This window comes from Oncorhynchus kisutch, linkage group LG16, assembly GCF_002021735.2.
Source record: "Oncorhynchus kisutch isolate 150728-3 linkage group LG16, Okis_V2, whole genome shotgun sequence".
Lineage (NCBI taxonomy): Eukaryota > Metazoa > Chordata > Actinopteri > Salmoniformes > Salmonidae > Oncorhynchus > Oncorhynchus kisutch.
In genome coordinates this window covers 30240845-30256033 of record NC_034189.2, presented here as the reverse complement: position 1 = coordinate 30256033, position 15189 = coordinate 30240845, and the positions used below count along the sequence as shown (strand labels likewise).

Sequence of the window (15189 nt, the reverse complement as noted above, 5' to 3'; positions counted from 1 at the left end):
CCGCCCCGGCCATTGCGGTGAAACCAGGTTACAGGTCCGACAGACAGCTTTATATCCCCTAACAACAACACTTGTCACCCCACGGTGTCGCCAAGATGTCACAAGTGGTGTAACGCGAACAATGCTACGACTACTATACCTTCATGACCTGTCTCAAAGCACACTAGAAGAGTAATGGCCATCGAATAGAAGGATGGCGGTTTGTAAATGACTATTAAAAGAATCCATGTACCTTAGATTAATGTGGGTAATCTTTGTTTAATCTACTGCCTAATAGCGCAGCAAGGTTCTTTTAAATTGCTTCTTTTTTCCCCGTAAGTGATTTACTGTTTAGCGTTGCAAGGGCCAGATACAAGCGATTTGACTCAGTGCAGGTGCAACGTGATACCATCTGTACTGGGGCTAGGCTAGCCAGGGCAGCTAATGTTTTACTGAAATGGGAAGAGTGTAGGCTTAATGAAAGAGAGAGAGAGAGAGAGAGAGAGACCCACCTTTAAAATGGGCAGTCTTTGTTAGTTTAACTTTAAAAACTGCCCTAACGCCATTATCGTTATACTGCCATTTTAAAGTTCCTTGACGGCTCGTGACGGAGGCATGAAAGATGGTTCTTGTTGACGGGCCTGCACGGTGTTTTAGGGAGGCACTTAACCCCGTGTGTACAGCCGGAGTCATATAGCAACAGGGTTAACGAGGAGAGACAGCATCACGCTAACATACAGGGTCATCTAATGCAGAGTCGTGAATAAATAACAACACTGAGAGGAGAGGAAGACGGGAAGAAGAGGGGAAAGTGGAGAGAAAGGCTTAAGATTGACACACAAAGAGTGGTGTGAGTCACTCAGTAAAAACACTAAACACACACACTTTGTCCCCTCAGTCACTCTCCACTCAGATGGATGTCAACACACACACTCGCATGTCACGAACACACACACACACAATTAACGTACACCCCCACCCGCACACACCACGTAACACAGTCCTTGACCAATATACAGTACCAGTCAAAAGTTTGGACACACCTACTCATTCAAGGGTTTTTCTTTATTTTGACTATTTTCTACATTGTAGAATAATAGTGAAGACATCAGAACTATGAAATAACACACATGGAATCATGTAGTAACCCCAAAATATATTTTAGATATTAGATTCCTCAAAGTAGCCACCCTTTGCCTTGATGACAGCATTGCACACGCTTGGCATTCTCTCAACCAGGTTCATGAGGTAGTCACCTGGAATGCATTTAAATTAACAGGTGTGCCATGTTAAAATTTAATTTGTGGAATTTCTTTCCTTTTTAATGCATTTGAACCAATCAGTTGTGTTGTGACATGGTGGAGGTGCTATACAGAAGATAGCCCTATTTGGTAAAAGACCAAGTCCATATTATGGCAAGAACAGCTCAAATAGGCAAAGAGAAACAACAGTCCATCATTACGTTAAGACACGAAGGTCAGTCAATCTGGTAAATGTTGAAAGTTTGAAAGCGCTATGATGAAACTGGCTCTCATGAGGACCGCCACAGGAAAAGAAGACCCAGTTACCTCTGCTGCAGAGGATAAGTTCATTAGAGTTAACTGCACCTCAGAAATTGCGGCCCAAATAAATGCTTCACAGAGTTCAAGTAACAGACACATCTCAACATCAACTGTTCAAAGGAGACTGCGTGAATCAGGCCTTCATGGTAGAAGTGCTGCAAAGAAATCACTACTAAAGGACACCAATAAGAAGAAGAGACTTGCTTGGGCCAAGAAACACGAGCAATGGCCATTCAACCAGTGGAAATATGTCCTTTGGTCTGATGAATCCAAATGTGAGATTTTTGGTTCCAACCGCCGTGTCTTTGTGAGATGCAGAGTAGGTGAACGGATGATCTCCGCATGTGTGGTTCCCACTATGAAGCATGGAGGAGGATGGTTTGGGGGTGCTTTGCTGGTGACACTGTCTGGGGTTTATTTAGAATACAAGGTATACTTAACCAGCATGGCTACCACAGCATTCTGCAGCGATACGCCATCTCATCTGGTTTGGGCTTAGTGGGGCAATCATTTGTTTTTCAATAGCACAATGACCAAAAAACACACCTCCATACTGTGTAAGGGCTATTTGACCAAGGAGAGTGATGGTGCTGCATTAGATGACCTGGCCTCCACAATCACCTGACATCAAACCAATCGAGATTGTTTGGGAGGAGTTGGACCGCAGAGTGAAGTAAAATCAGCCAACAAGTGCTCACTATATGTAGGAACTCCTCAAGACTGATGGAAAAGCATTCCTCATGAAGCTGGTTGAGAGAATGCCAAGAGTGTGCAAAGCTGTCATCAAGGAAGTGGTGGCTACTTTGTAAAATATATTTGATTTGTTTGACACTTTTTTGGTTACTTCTGTCTTATTTCATAGTTTTGATGTCTTCACTACTATTCTACAATGTAGAAACTAGTACAAATAAAGAAAACACCTTCAATGAGAAGTTGTGTCCAAACTTTTGACTGTGTCAAAAAAGTCCCTTAATGTACTGTAATGGTCCTACTCCCTAAATGTCCCAATACAAATTCACCCAGCCCAACATAATGTCACTCCACCCGTCAGAAACTCTTTGGTTTTGTCTCTCCCCGGGGGATTTGGTTTGCTTAACAAACATTACAGGAACTGCTGCGACTCTTTAGCCTATTAGCCGAATATGCTGCGGTGTTGAGCAAAATGATATGGGAGGGAGAGCGAGAGAGGGAGAGATCTGGGATGATATGGCTGATAAGGCCACCTAAACAGTAACAAACTCCAACAGACATACAGGACTTACAGTTTCCAAAACATACTATCCTTTAATTTTCATAAACTCTCTCTGTCCCGTCTTCTAGCCTGACTGTCACCTCCACCTCCACCTGCGCTGGGCTGACAACCCTTACGTATCAGGGACCGTCCACACCAAAGACTCCGCCCCCGGACTCATCATGGGTGCAGGTGAGTAACCACGACAACCGCCGCCCAGTTACATCATTACTGAAGTGGCCATTAGCTTGACTTATTATTATCTGTATGTGACACTGTAATAGCTTCTGTCTAGGGTCACTAACACTAGGACCCCCTCACAGTTTGCTAGTGAACAGGCTCTGGCTAGGCCTTTTAGCCTAAGTAAGGTTTAGCCTACTTGTTCTAGTTCTAGGGATTACAGCCCCATTATAGGAAGGCAGCTCTGAGCCTGTTGTTTTGCTAGCTCTATGTGCTGTAGTACAATGGAGCCCTCGGGCAGACAGTGGGGCCCTAAACAAGGCTGGACATAATGCAGGCTTACGTCAGGCAGACAGTGGGGCCCCTAAACAAGGCTGGACATAATGCAGGCTTACGTCAGGCAGACACAGTGAGGGAGATCTAGTCGTGGTGCTATGTGTGTGTTCCGCGGTTCATCAAGCACACTATCCACCAAAATGTTCCCGGAGTGCTCTATTTTTGACAAACCCACAGTATCTGGATTTAAAACATCCCGCTCCTCTAGACAACCTGGATTTACCCCAGAAAGGCAGTGGGTTAGAGGAATGGAGGATACAAAGTACTTCAACCCCAGAGAAGAGTTCCCTCAGTCATTGCTGCTTTTATCTATTGAATATTTGGCATTTCTGTGTGGGCACCGCTGGAGGAAAGCTAAAATAGGGGTCTGTAGGGAAGGGGATAAGTGGGCTGCTTCATCTCCTGAGTGAGTACGAGATGCCTCGCCATTCCTTGCATCCCCCCTCCTCTCTTCCCTTATTGCCACTGTTAAGAACGAGAGGGAAATTACCCTCCATCTGAAATGATTTGTCGGCGCAGGAGGCTTTGATCCAACAGATCACCCCCCTCCTCCCTAATTTTTACTTCTTCTCTCTCTTTTTTATCAAAATGAGACAGTTGGAAGAGCATTTTCGTTCTCAACGCTGTGTTCAAAGGGAGAGCATTAATAGCCTGGAGATCCCTGTGCTCTTACAAAAAAGGGTTCCAAAAGAGTTCTTTGGCTGTCCCCATAAGAGAACCCTTTTTTGGTTCCAGGTAGAAAAGGGTTTAACCTGGAGCCAGAAGGGTTCTACCTGGAAACAATAAGGTTTCTTCAAAGAGTTCTCCTATGGGGACAGCCAATGAATCCTTTTAGGTTTTAGAAATCACCTTTTTTTTTGTAGTGCTGTGACTAGGGCTGTTACGTGACCGTATTACCGCCACACCGGCGGTCACGAGTCATGATGGCAGTCAAATTCCATGTGACCGCTTAGTCATGGTAATTGGGCCTACCTGGTACTCCGCACTCTATTGTCCCTCTAATCACTCTGACATCAACACTTCATGAGAGCCCATGAGCTCATGTTGCGCAACATTTCTATAGGCTATGCAATTGTGTGAGAAAACAGAGTGATGGCCTCTATTAAAAAGAGGAGGATCCCATCAGCTTTCTGTAGACTAGGCCTACTATATTTATTTCTCAACCTTCCTAATATTTAGCACATTGCTTCTCTTTAAAACAGGAGTATAGCCTACCTGGCTGGCATGAAAAGGAACCACGGGAAAAGCGTCCTCCATTTGCTATTTAAGTCCATAGATTAAATTTTTTTCCACTGCTCCTGTTTCGAGACAGGTATATGATAATGATCCATTCTTAATCAAAATAAATTTCACAAATCTATGTTTTATTCTTTTTAAAGACAAGATTAGATCAAGAATAGTGTGATGGGTGAGAATATTAGACTATCACTTGTGAATGATATATTATCACTTGTGAATGATGACCAGCTTATTAAGGCAAACAGCGCATGTTTTTGTTTGCGACTTTTTGAAATCATAGTCGCACATATAGGTTTATATCACAATTAAAGTGGCCAAATAGCTTCTTAAAATAAAGTCGATTTTTTTTCGCTTTACAACAGGTGTAGAGCCTAACTGGCATACATACATTCACCATTAAAATGCATCTTTATAATAAAAGCATTACATGCATAATCGCATTTGTGGTCACTTTTGAGAATGGTGTTTTCCTGCTAATGGAAGATGTGCGCTTACAGCCTACTGCCATGGTAGTTTATCTACATTTTAAGCTGTCGCATCCCACAACTGTCCCGGACTATGTTTGGGATATTTATTTCTTGCACAGAATATAATAAGTCAACTGTTGTACTATGGGGGATAGTAGATTGACATAGGCTAGTGCTTTTGCTGTTTATTAGACCTACTCATCTTGTTGGCTGATGAGAAGTTAATGTGGACAGTTCTTCCAATATCTTCAATATGTGCCTCGGAATTGGATGAGGACGCGCGCAGTTGCATCCCGGATGTGTCTGTCTTCACTTGTAGCCTGTGAGAAAGTCCCGATCACGTGACTGAGAGCCATGTGGGTGAGAGGTGCCTCGGCACGCAGCGGGGAGAAGGGAATTATATGTATTATATTCAACCAAAGGGCACATCAGCCACTGGCAGCAGAAGGCATGGATTTTTTAGGGGGATTATGTCCACACAAAGGGGATGCAGCCGGGAAATTCAAGGTATAATCAAGTGAGTCAGCCAACAAGATCTCTTATTTACTTTTGTAGGTGTTTTCTTAAAACTGCCTTGTTGGTGTCACGGATCCCTCTGAAACTTTAATTGCGCACACCTGGCCCCTATTCCCACTGATTATATTTGTATATAGGTGCCCTTTGGTTTCCATTGGGCGGTCGATTATTGTTACAATGTCCGTTGGTGCGTGTGACTACCTGTGCTGTGTGTTTAGGCTTTCGTGCCCTTGTGGATTGCGCAGATGATTACGGGTCTCGTCCCGCGTGATAATCATTGTGCCCATGTGTTATTTATTCAAGGTACTCCTCGCTCTTTTGTTTTGGGTTTCTACCCTGTGTTTTGTTACGTGTTTGTTTGGTCTTCGTCCCCGTGCCTTTACACGGCACGCCGTAATTTGGGCTTAATAAAAACCCATATTACGCATTGCTGCGCCTGTCTCCCGAATCATTCATACCTACATGACAGTTGGTTAAGGGCTCGTAAGTAAGCATTTCACTGTAAGGTCTACCTACACTTGTTGTATTCGGCGCATGTGACGAACACAATTTGATTTGACTTGTCAACTTGCGAATGAGAGACGAAGCAGAGCTCATGCCTTTCATGCAACCTTTTTCAAATCATCATTAGAGTCGCATCATGCAGCCTTAGAATTGATAAAAAAATCAAAACAGATAGCCCAGCATTTCTATCATAAATAAAGTTGCACAAATAACTCTAAATGAAGCATATAGGAGTACCTGTTTCTTTGTTACCCGCTCAACACAGAATGTTCATACTCCCTCAGATCGTTTGGAGGAAATATCATTTCCATTCTATTCAGTTATGTTTAATTGTATTCTTCAAACTTTAAAATAATATAAAATAATGGAATTATAAGCAAACCTTGTCTGCTGAATGAACTAGTGCAGCCCACAGCCATTTGGCATAGCCAGGTCAGGACCTAACATAAGGACGGCTCAGAATATGTCATTCTGTTCTTCTGAAATAGACTACATTTTCTTCATATCATGTTTCTTTAGACCGGTCTAAAATAAATAATGGATTTATTGTGATGGTGTAGGCTATATTACATGGATTTATTCGACTTTTTAACATGTAGATGTTCCAGCGGTCTGCATCACTGGCTTGTAAAGGCTATGTGTGGAAGCCAGGAGATGCTAAATGTGTTTATGTTAATCAACGGTCAATAACCGTGCGACCAGCAGTTATTTGCTTGACAATCACCAGGCTGACAACATTTCACGACCACCACAGCTACAGCTGTGACATCCACGGCTTCTGTCTGCTCATTCAATTAACTATTTCTCTCTCTCTCTCTCTATCTCTCTCTCTCTCTCTCTCTCTCTCTCTCTCTCTCTCTCTCTCTCTCTCTCTCTCTCTCTCTGTCTCTCTGTCTCTCTCTCCCTCTCTCTCTCTCTCTCTCTCTCTCATCACACATGTATTACAAGCCCACACACACACACACTTACTTCATCTCTTTCACCTCCCCGTCTCTCTATCCTCTTCATCCTGCCCTCTCTTACCTAAAAGCTCCATACTTGAACGAGTGGCCTATCTGCTCAACCAGCTGCTAAGAGGAAATAGGTTATGTTGTAGAGGGTAGCATCCTGTATATGTTCCTGACAAAAAATCCAAGTTTATCTAACTCTAAATCTATATTTTTTTAAAGAAAATGCTGAAAAATGCAGGCGCTCATCTGATCATGACCTCTAGCCTCTCTCTCTCTCTCTCTCTTCCTCCGTCTCTCTCTCTCCGTCTCTCTCTCTCTTGCTCTCCCTCTCTTCGTCTCTCTCTCTCTCTCTTGCTCTCCCTCTCTTCGTCTCTCTCTCTCTCTCTCTCTCCCTCTCTCCGTCTCTCTCTCTCTCTCTCTCAATTCAATTCAATTCAAGGGGCGTTATTGGCATGGGAAACATGTGTTAACATTGCCAAAGCAAGTGAGGTAGATAATATACAAAAGTGAAATAAAACAATACAAATTAACAGTAAACATTACACATACAGAAGTTTCAAAACAATACATTACAAATGTGATATTATATATATAAACATATATATATATATATATATATATACAAACACCATTGTAAATTCAACCCATATTTATGCTTATTTATTTTCCCTTTCCCTTTAACCATTTGTACATTGTTACAACACTGTATATATACATTGTATTTACAATGGTGTTTGTTCTTCACTGGTTGGCCTTTTCTTGTGGCAACAGGTCACAACTCTTGCTGCTGTGATGGCACATTGTGGTATTTCACCCAGTAGATATGGGAGTTTATCGAAATTGGATTTGATTTCGAATTCTTTGTGGAGCTGTGTAATCTGAGGGAAATATGTCTCTCTAATATGGTCATGGGGCGACAGGGTAGCCTAGTGGTTAGAGTGTTGGACTAGTAACTGAAAGGTTGCAAGTTCAAATCCCCGTGCAGCTCAGTTTCCACCTCATTTTGTGGGCAGTGAGCACACATAGCCTGTCTTCTCTTGAGAGCCATGTCTGCCTACGGCGGCCTTTCTCAAAAGCAAGGCTATGCTCACTGAGTCTGTACATAGTTAAAGATTTCCTTAGGTTTGGGTCAGTCACAGTGGTCAGGTATTCTGCCACTGTGTACTCTCTGTTTAGGGCCAAATTGCATTCTAGTTTGCTCTGTTTTTTGTTAATTCTTTCCAATGTGTGAAGTAATTATATTTTTGTTTTCTCATGATTTGGATGGGTCTAATTATGCTCTCTCTCTCTCTCTCTGTCTCTCTCTCTCTCTCTCTGTTTGTCAGGTAACCTGGGTTCCCAGCTGGTGGAGTATAAAGAAGAGATGTACATCACCTCTGACTGTGGGAAGACTTGGAGACAGGTGAGTCTCCCCCACCCTCCCTGTATACATCCCTCCACACCTATCTCTCCCTCCCTCCATACTTCCCTCCCCACCTCCCTCACCACCTCCCTCCATACTTCCCTCCCCACTTCTCTCCCCCACCTCCCTCCATACTTCCCTCCCCACCTCCCTCCCCACTTCCCGCCCCACCTCCTCCATACTTCCCTCCCTCACCACTTCTCTCCCCACCTCCCTCCATACTTCCCCTCCCCACCTCCCTCACCACCTCCCTCCCCCACCTCTCTACTCACCTCTCTACTCACATCCCTCCATACTTCCCTCCCCTACCCACTTCTCTCCCCCCTCCCTCCGTACGTCCCTCCATCCCCACCTCCCTCCCACCTCTCTCCTCACCACTCTCCTCACGTCCCTCCCTCCCTCCCCCACCTCTCTCCTCACCCTCTCTCCCTCACGTCCCTCCTCACATCCCTCCCTCCCTCCCCACCTCTCTCCTCACCTCTCTCCTCATGTCCCTCCCTCCCTCCCTCCCCACCTCTCTCCTCACCTCTCTCCTCACGTCCCTCCCTCCCTCCCCCCACCTCCCTCCCCACCTCTCTTACCACCTCCCTCCGTACCCTCCCTCACCAACTCCCTCCCCACCTCCCACCCCCACCTCTTTCCGTACCTCCCTCCCTCCCTCACCATCTCCATCCCCTGCTCTCTCTCCACCTAAAACAGGAGACGATTCAAGGTGGAGATTAATTCAATTCAAGGTGGAGATTACCTTCCAATCTCCTGACAAAACCCATTATACAGTGTTCGGCTTTTTGAATAAGTTTTATGACCAACTCCAATTTTCCTGCTCTTCTTTTATGTGATGTATTAATGTACTGTAATCTAATTCATTTCTAGCGCTTATCGTCCTACTAACTTTTCACTTCCTGGTCTTTTCGACACGTCCTGTGATTGTCCTTCCTGTTTTGTAGGTGTTTGAGGAAGAGCATCACATCCTGTACCTGGACCATGGAGGGGTCATTGTTGCCATCAAAGACACCTCCATCCCCCTCAAAATACTCAAGTAGGCTCATTTTACTGTCAAATGATATACTCTGTAACTCCAATACTCACAACTCTCAATATACCAATATAGGAGCCACCAATGTGTCCACACAGTCCTTTGACCGTCCATCTATGACCTTCAAACCACCTGACCAGGACCAGGTCTCTCCTGTGGATCATATCTATATCATTAGATTTGATCTCAATGAAGCTGTAACCTTGATAAACGTTGAATGAAAAAATAAATGATAGAAAGCACTCAGTAATGAGAATCCTTATCGCTGACCTTTATCAGCAGATGACCTTTGCCTCAACAGCCTCATCGGCATCAGAAAGGTCAACTTTATGCCCACTTCGCCCTCTAAATCCAAATCACTGCCTTGGGATTGGGCTGTAGTAGAAATCTTCAGGCAAGAGCGTGAGAGTGTTTTGAAAGGTTTTTTGGGAGACATTGCCACAGTCAGTGTCTGTACTCTGTGTGCCCTTTATTTATTTATTTATTTAGAGAGAGAGAGAGAGAGAGAGAGAGGAGAGAGAGAGAGAGAGAGAGAGAGAGAGAGAGAGAGAGAGAGAGAGAGAGAGAGAGAGAGAGAGAAAGAGAGAGAGAGAGAGAGAGAGAGAGAGAGAGAGAGAGAGAGAGAGAGAGAGAGAGAGAGAGAGAGAGAGAGAGAGAGAGAGAGAGAGAGAGAGAGAGAGAGAGAGAGAGAGAGAGAGAACTCATCTGTGTTAGTCAAGAGCCCTCCAACAGCCCTAAAAGACCCTTAAACCAAAAAGACAACCCTCTGGGTTCACTGACACGAGTCCAAAATCCATGTCCTCAAAGGAGACGTTTTTCTCCCCCTCTCAGAAGGGCACTTGAATTCGAGAGGCCCTGTGGGTTTCCAACACCGCTACATATGTACTGTAGATCACAGAGATTCACTTTCTGTTAGGGGCCCTTTGGAAAGCAAAAGGCCCCAGCTCAAGGATGCCCCTTGCCAATATTCTGACTTCACTGCACACACTTGTTCAAATAATGTTAGATAATGCCTGGCTTTGCATAACATTAATAGCAGCGGGGTTGTTTGGGGTGATGTACTCTCCCACCACTGTCATGTTCGCTTTTATCATATAAAAACATAACATGCTCAGAGAATGAGGTGGCAAATAAATAAAAAATGGGGGTGTGTGAATGTACAAGTAAATCTACACTTATTTTCACGCAGTCATGTTTTGTTTATACAGTGTGTGTGTATGAGGTATGGATTAACTGCAGATTGGTGCTAGGAAAGGCTGTAGTGTACATTATTAATTCATCACAAATGCACAGTTGTGTGTTATTAATGCATTAGGCTGCACCAAAGGTTTATAAAAATGTGCACTTAGGATAAGTTATTCTCTCGACACGCTCTTAGTGTTAGAGAGGGAGAGAGAGATAGAGTGATTGAGGGGGGGGCATGGAGAAGGAGAACGAGAAAGCAAAACTGAGTACACATAACAACAAATCGTTCCCCCTAGCTAATTCTCTCTGTATACAGCATTGGGATGTCTGTCTGCCTCTGATTCTCTCTGTATATATTGTCTAATCCCTGTCTCTTCTAGAGTCTCTCTGGTTTTTACTGCTGTCTTGTTAGTACGCCCATCTGCATGCACTGCAGGCATAGGTCTGCATACTCAAATTCCCACAGGTGATTCCTTTCCAACACATAACCCCACTTACCGTACTTAACCTGTTGATCCCGGGAGCCATACGCCACATGGGGGTACGTTGAGTTAGAAGGTAGCTATCCGTACCCCCGGGTCCTCTCATTTCAAAGTCCTTCCATCAAGTTAACAGCAGCCCGTGGGTCTGGGTGGCGCGTTTGAAGACAGACCCCACGGGGGCAACCATCTTGGCAATGACGTGCGGTCTAGATGTTTACTCGAACAGGTCCTTAAATCAGGTGGCGGTTCAGTCCCGGTTGGATGTGTGTCATGATGGCATGACACCCCCCTAGACCACAAGCCGTACAAATAGGAAGGGTCCCCCCCCCCCCCTGCCTCTTTCCAAGATGGCCAGTCTAGGAGAGTCTGTAGAACTCTGCAGTTTTATAAATGACAGCTTCACCCGCGACACGGGCAGGACTACACCTCCCTACTCAGATGCCTGCACCGATCTGGGCCTTCCGTCACTTCGCGACTCGCAGGGAAATCTCGCAGAGAGAGAGAGAGAGCATCACTTGTAGAAATTCCGACCCTCCCTGGCTACTGGCATATCCTCCTTGTTGGGGGGGGGGGGGTTGTTGCCCGTATCTGTCGTTTATTGTGTTTTAGTTTGCCGTTGACATCATATTGAAAGTAACTCGTAATACAACAATTCAGCATGTTGCTGCAAACGTTCCGCTGGGGGGGGAAACTGCAAAAAACAAAACGTTATCTCTCTCGCTCTCTCTAGTTAGGAGGAGTATTACCAATAAGAAGCTCATGTGAATGCCTCTTCCAAGATGACCACCTGTTGAAAAGAACCCATAGACTTCCATAGAGCTGTTGTAATTGTGTCTATGTTTTTTTTTTTCTCCTTAGGTTCAGTATCTGATGAGGAAGGACGTGGATCATCCACAACTTCACCNCTTTGCCAATATTCTGACTTCACTGCACACACTTGTTCAATAATGTTAGATAATGCCTGGCTTTTGCATAACATAATAGCAGCGGGGTTGTTTTGGGGTTGATTGTACTCTCCCACACTGTCATGTCGCTTTTAATCATATAAAACATAACATGCTCAGAGATGACGGTGGCAAATAAATAAAAAATGGGGTTGTGTGAATGTACAAGTAAATCTACACTTATTTTCACGCAAGTCATGTTTTGTTTATACAGTGTGTGTGTATGAGGTATGGATTAACTGCAGATTGGTTGCTAGGAAAGGCTGTAGTGGTAACATTATAATTCATCACAAATGCACAGTTGTGTGTTATTAATGCATAGGCTGCACCCAAAGGTTTATAAAAATGTGCACTTAGGATAAGTTATTCTCTCGACACGCTCTTAGTGTTAGAGAGGGAGAGAGAGATAGAGTGATTGAGGGGGGGGGCATGGAGAAGGAAGAACGAGAAAGCAAAACTGAGACACATAACAACAAATCGTTCCCCCTAGCTAATTCTCTCTGTATACAGCATTGGGATGTCTGTCTGCCTCTGATTCTCTCTGTATATATTGTCTAATCCCTGTCTCTCTCTAGAGTCTCTCTGGTTTTTACTGCTGTCTTGTTAGTACGCCCATCTGCATGCCCTGCAGGCATAGGTCTGCTACTCAAATCCCACAGTGATTCCTTTCCAACACATAACCCCACTTACGTACGTAACCCTGTTGATCCCGGGAGCCATACGCCACATGGGGGTTACGTTGAGTTAGAAGGTAGCTATCCGTACCCCCCGGTCCTCTCATTTCAAAGTCCTTCCATCAAGTTAACAGCAGCCCGTGGGTCTGGTGGCGCGTTTGAAGACAGACCCCACGGGGGAAACCATCTTGGCAATGACGTGCGTCTAGATGTTTACTCGAACAGGTCCTTAAATCAGGTGGCGGTTCAGTCCCGGTTGGATGTGTGTCATGATGGCATGACACCCCCCTAGACACAAGCCGTACAAATATGAAGGGTCCCCCCCCCCCCCCCTGCCTCTTTCCAAGATGGCCAGTCTAGGAGAGTCTGTAGAACTCTGCAGTTTTATAAATGACAGCTTCCACCCGCGACACGGGCACGGACTACACCTCCTACTCAGATGCCTGCACCGATCTGGGCCTTCCGTCACTTCGCGACTCGCAGGGAAATCTCGCAGAGGAGAGAGAGAGAGAGATCACTTGTAGAAATCCGATCCCTGGCTACTGGCATATCCTCCTTTTGGGGGGGGGGGGGTTGTTGCCCGTATCTGTCGTTTATTGTGTTTTAGTTTGCGTTGACATCATATTGAAAAGTAACTCGTAATACACCAATTCAGCATGTTGCTGCAAACGTTCCGCTGGGGGGGGAAACTGCAAAAACAAAACGTTATCTCTCTCGCTCTCTCTAGTTAGGAGGAGTATTACCAATAAGAAAGCTCATGTGAATGCCTCTTCCAAGATGACCACCTGTTGAAAAGAACCCATAGACTTCCATAGAGCTGTTGTAATTGTGTCTATGTTTTTTTTTTTCTCCTTAGGTTCAGTATCGATGAGGGAAGGACGTGGATCATCCACAACTTCACCAGCACCTCGGTTTTCGTCGATGGACTTCTGAGCGAACCGGGAGATGAGACCTTGGTCATGACGTAAGTGTACCGTGGAATCTTCCAGAAATCCTCAATGAAGCTGTACATTTTGGGAAAGGAATGATGAGCTTTGTAGTATGGTAATAGGTCCTATTTCACGGGAACCTCTAACTCCAAAGCTCTGCCATTGGTTCAATAGAACTCTCTCGATTTAGTAGCAAGTCATTGATTGTTTTCTTAACACTATTACTTCAACACTAAGGGATCTGATTGGCTGGAGCCTATTATTCAGATGAGACGGCCAGGCAATGATTCCCCCAGGAGAGTGAGAATTGATCCTGCAGTCTCAGTGACACCTCATGCTGCTTACCTCACAGTTCTACCCTGCTCTCCTGGCTCCTCTGCTCTCCAATAAGGGGCTTAGGAAGGAATATGGAGCAGCTGCCTCTCCAGCAGGGTTTTCTCATCTCCCCAATGTACTCTCCATTAGTTAAGGACACGGCCATTTCCCCTGTGATTTTCTGCTGCACTTCCTCTTAAGGGATTGATTAGCCTAGTGTTTACTTCTGTACTTCTCACCTTTTACGTTGCTCTCTACCTCGCGCTCTCTCTCGCTCTCTCTCTCTACCTCTCTCTTTCCCTAAACCCCTCTCTCTCTCCCTCTCTCTCTCTCTCTCTCTCTCTCTCTCTCTCTCTCTCTTCTATCTCCTCTCTCTCTCTCTCTCCTCCTCCTTCTCTCTCTACTCTCTCTCTCTCTATCTCTCTACTCTCTTCTCTCTCTACTCCCTCCTCTCTTCTCTCTCACTCTATCCTCTCTCTCTATCTCTCCTCTCTACCTCTCTCTCCTCTCTTCTCTCTCTCTCGCTCTCCTCTTCTCTCTCTCCTCTCTCTCTACTCTCTCTCTCTCTACTCTCTCCTCTCCTCTCTCTCTCTCTCTCTCTACCTCTCTCTCTCTCTCTCTCTACCTCTCTCTCTCTCTACCTCTCTCGCTTACCTCTCTCTCTCTCTACCTCTCTCGCTCTCTCTCTCTCTCTCCACCTCTCTCTCTCTCTCTCTCGCTCTCTCTCTCTCTCTCTCTCTCTCTCCCTTCCACTCTCTCTCCATTTCTCTCCCTCTCTCCCTTAATCTAATCATCTTCAGTGAATTAGATGGAGTAAGTGTAGAGGCACACCAATTCAGAGTTTTTGGCCCCAGTGGGGGAGATAAGACCTGGGTTTCATTTTAGTAGAAATGCGGGAAGTGGAGGGGGGTGTCGTGAGAGGACAGAATCATGAGCCAACAGGACAACAATTTTCTCCTGCGCCGAGTTGCGGCCATGGGTCTGATTTGGGTCGTCGCGGAATGCCATGCACACACACCCCACACACATAGGCACACACGCACACACGCCATCTGCCTCCTGTGAGATACGGCGAGGAGTGAGACGAGTAGGGGACATCTGATGCCAACCACATTGCCCTGGTTGTATTTTGCCAGCCCTGGCTTCGATTTTTTTTTGATGGGGGAAGGGACTCTCGTCTCGTCTTTGAACAGTGACTACTGTAGCACAAGGACAGGCCACATACTAATGACAAGAGCCTTGGGAGGTCAAAACCGTG

General features: G+C 45.2%; 1 protein-coding gene across 11 annotated transcripts in view; it reads left to right on the top strand.

Moving 5' to 3' along the window:
• The window catches only part of LOC109906613 (VPS10 domain-containing receptor SorCS2), a 327683-nt gene that overhangs the window by 279460 nt on the left and 33034 nt on the right, over positions 1–15189 (top strand). For all 11 annotated transcript variants that reach the window (XM_031792219.1, XM_031792224.1, XM_031792216.1 and 8 more), the window contains exons 11-14: positions 2862–2964; positions 8290–8366; positions 9314–9405; positions 13544–13651. In XM_031792219.1, coding sequence (XP_031648079.1) covers positions 2862–2964; positions 8290–8366; positions 9314–9405; positions 13544–13651 — 380 coding nt within the window. The remainder of the gene's footprint in view (positions 1–2861; positions 2965–8289; positions 8367–9313; positions 9406–13543; positions 13652–15189) is intronic.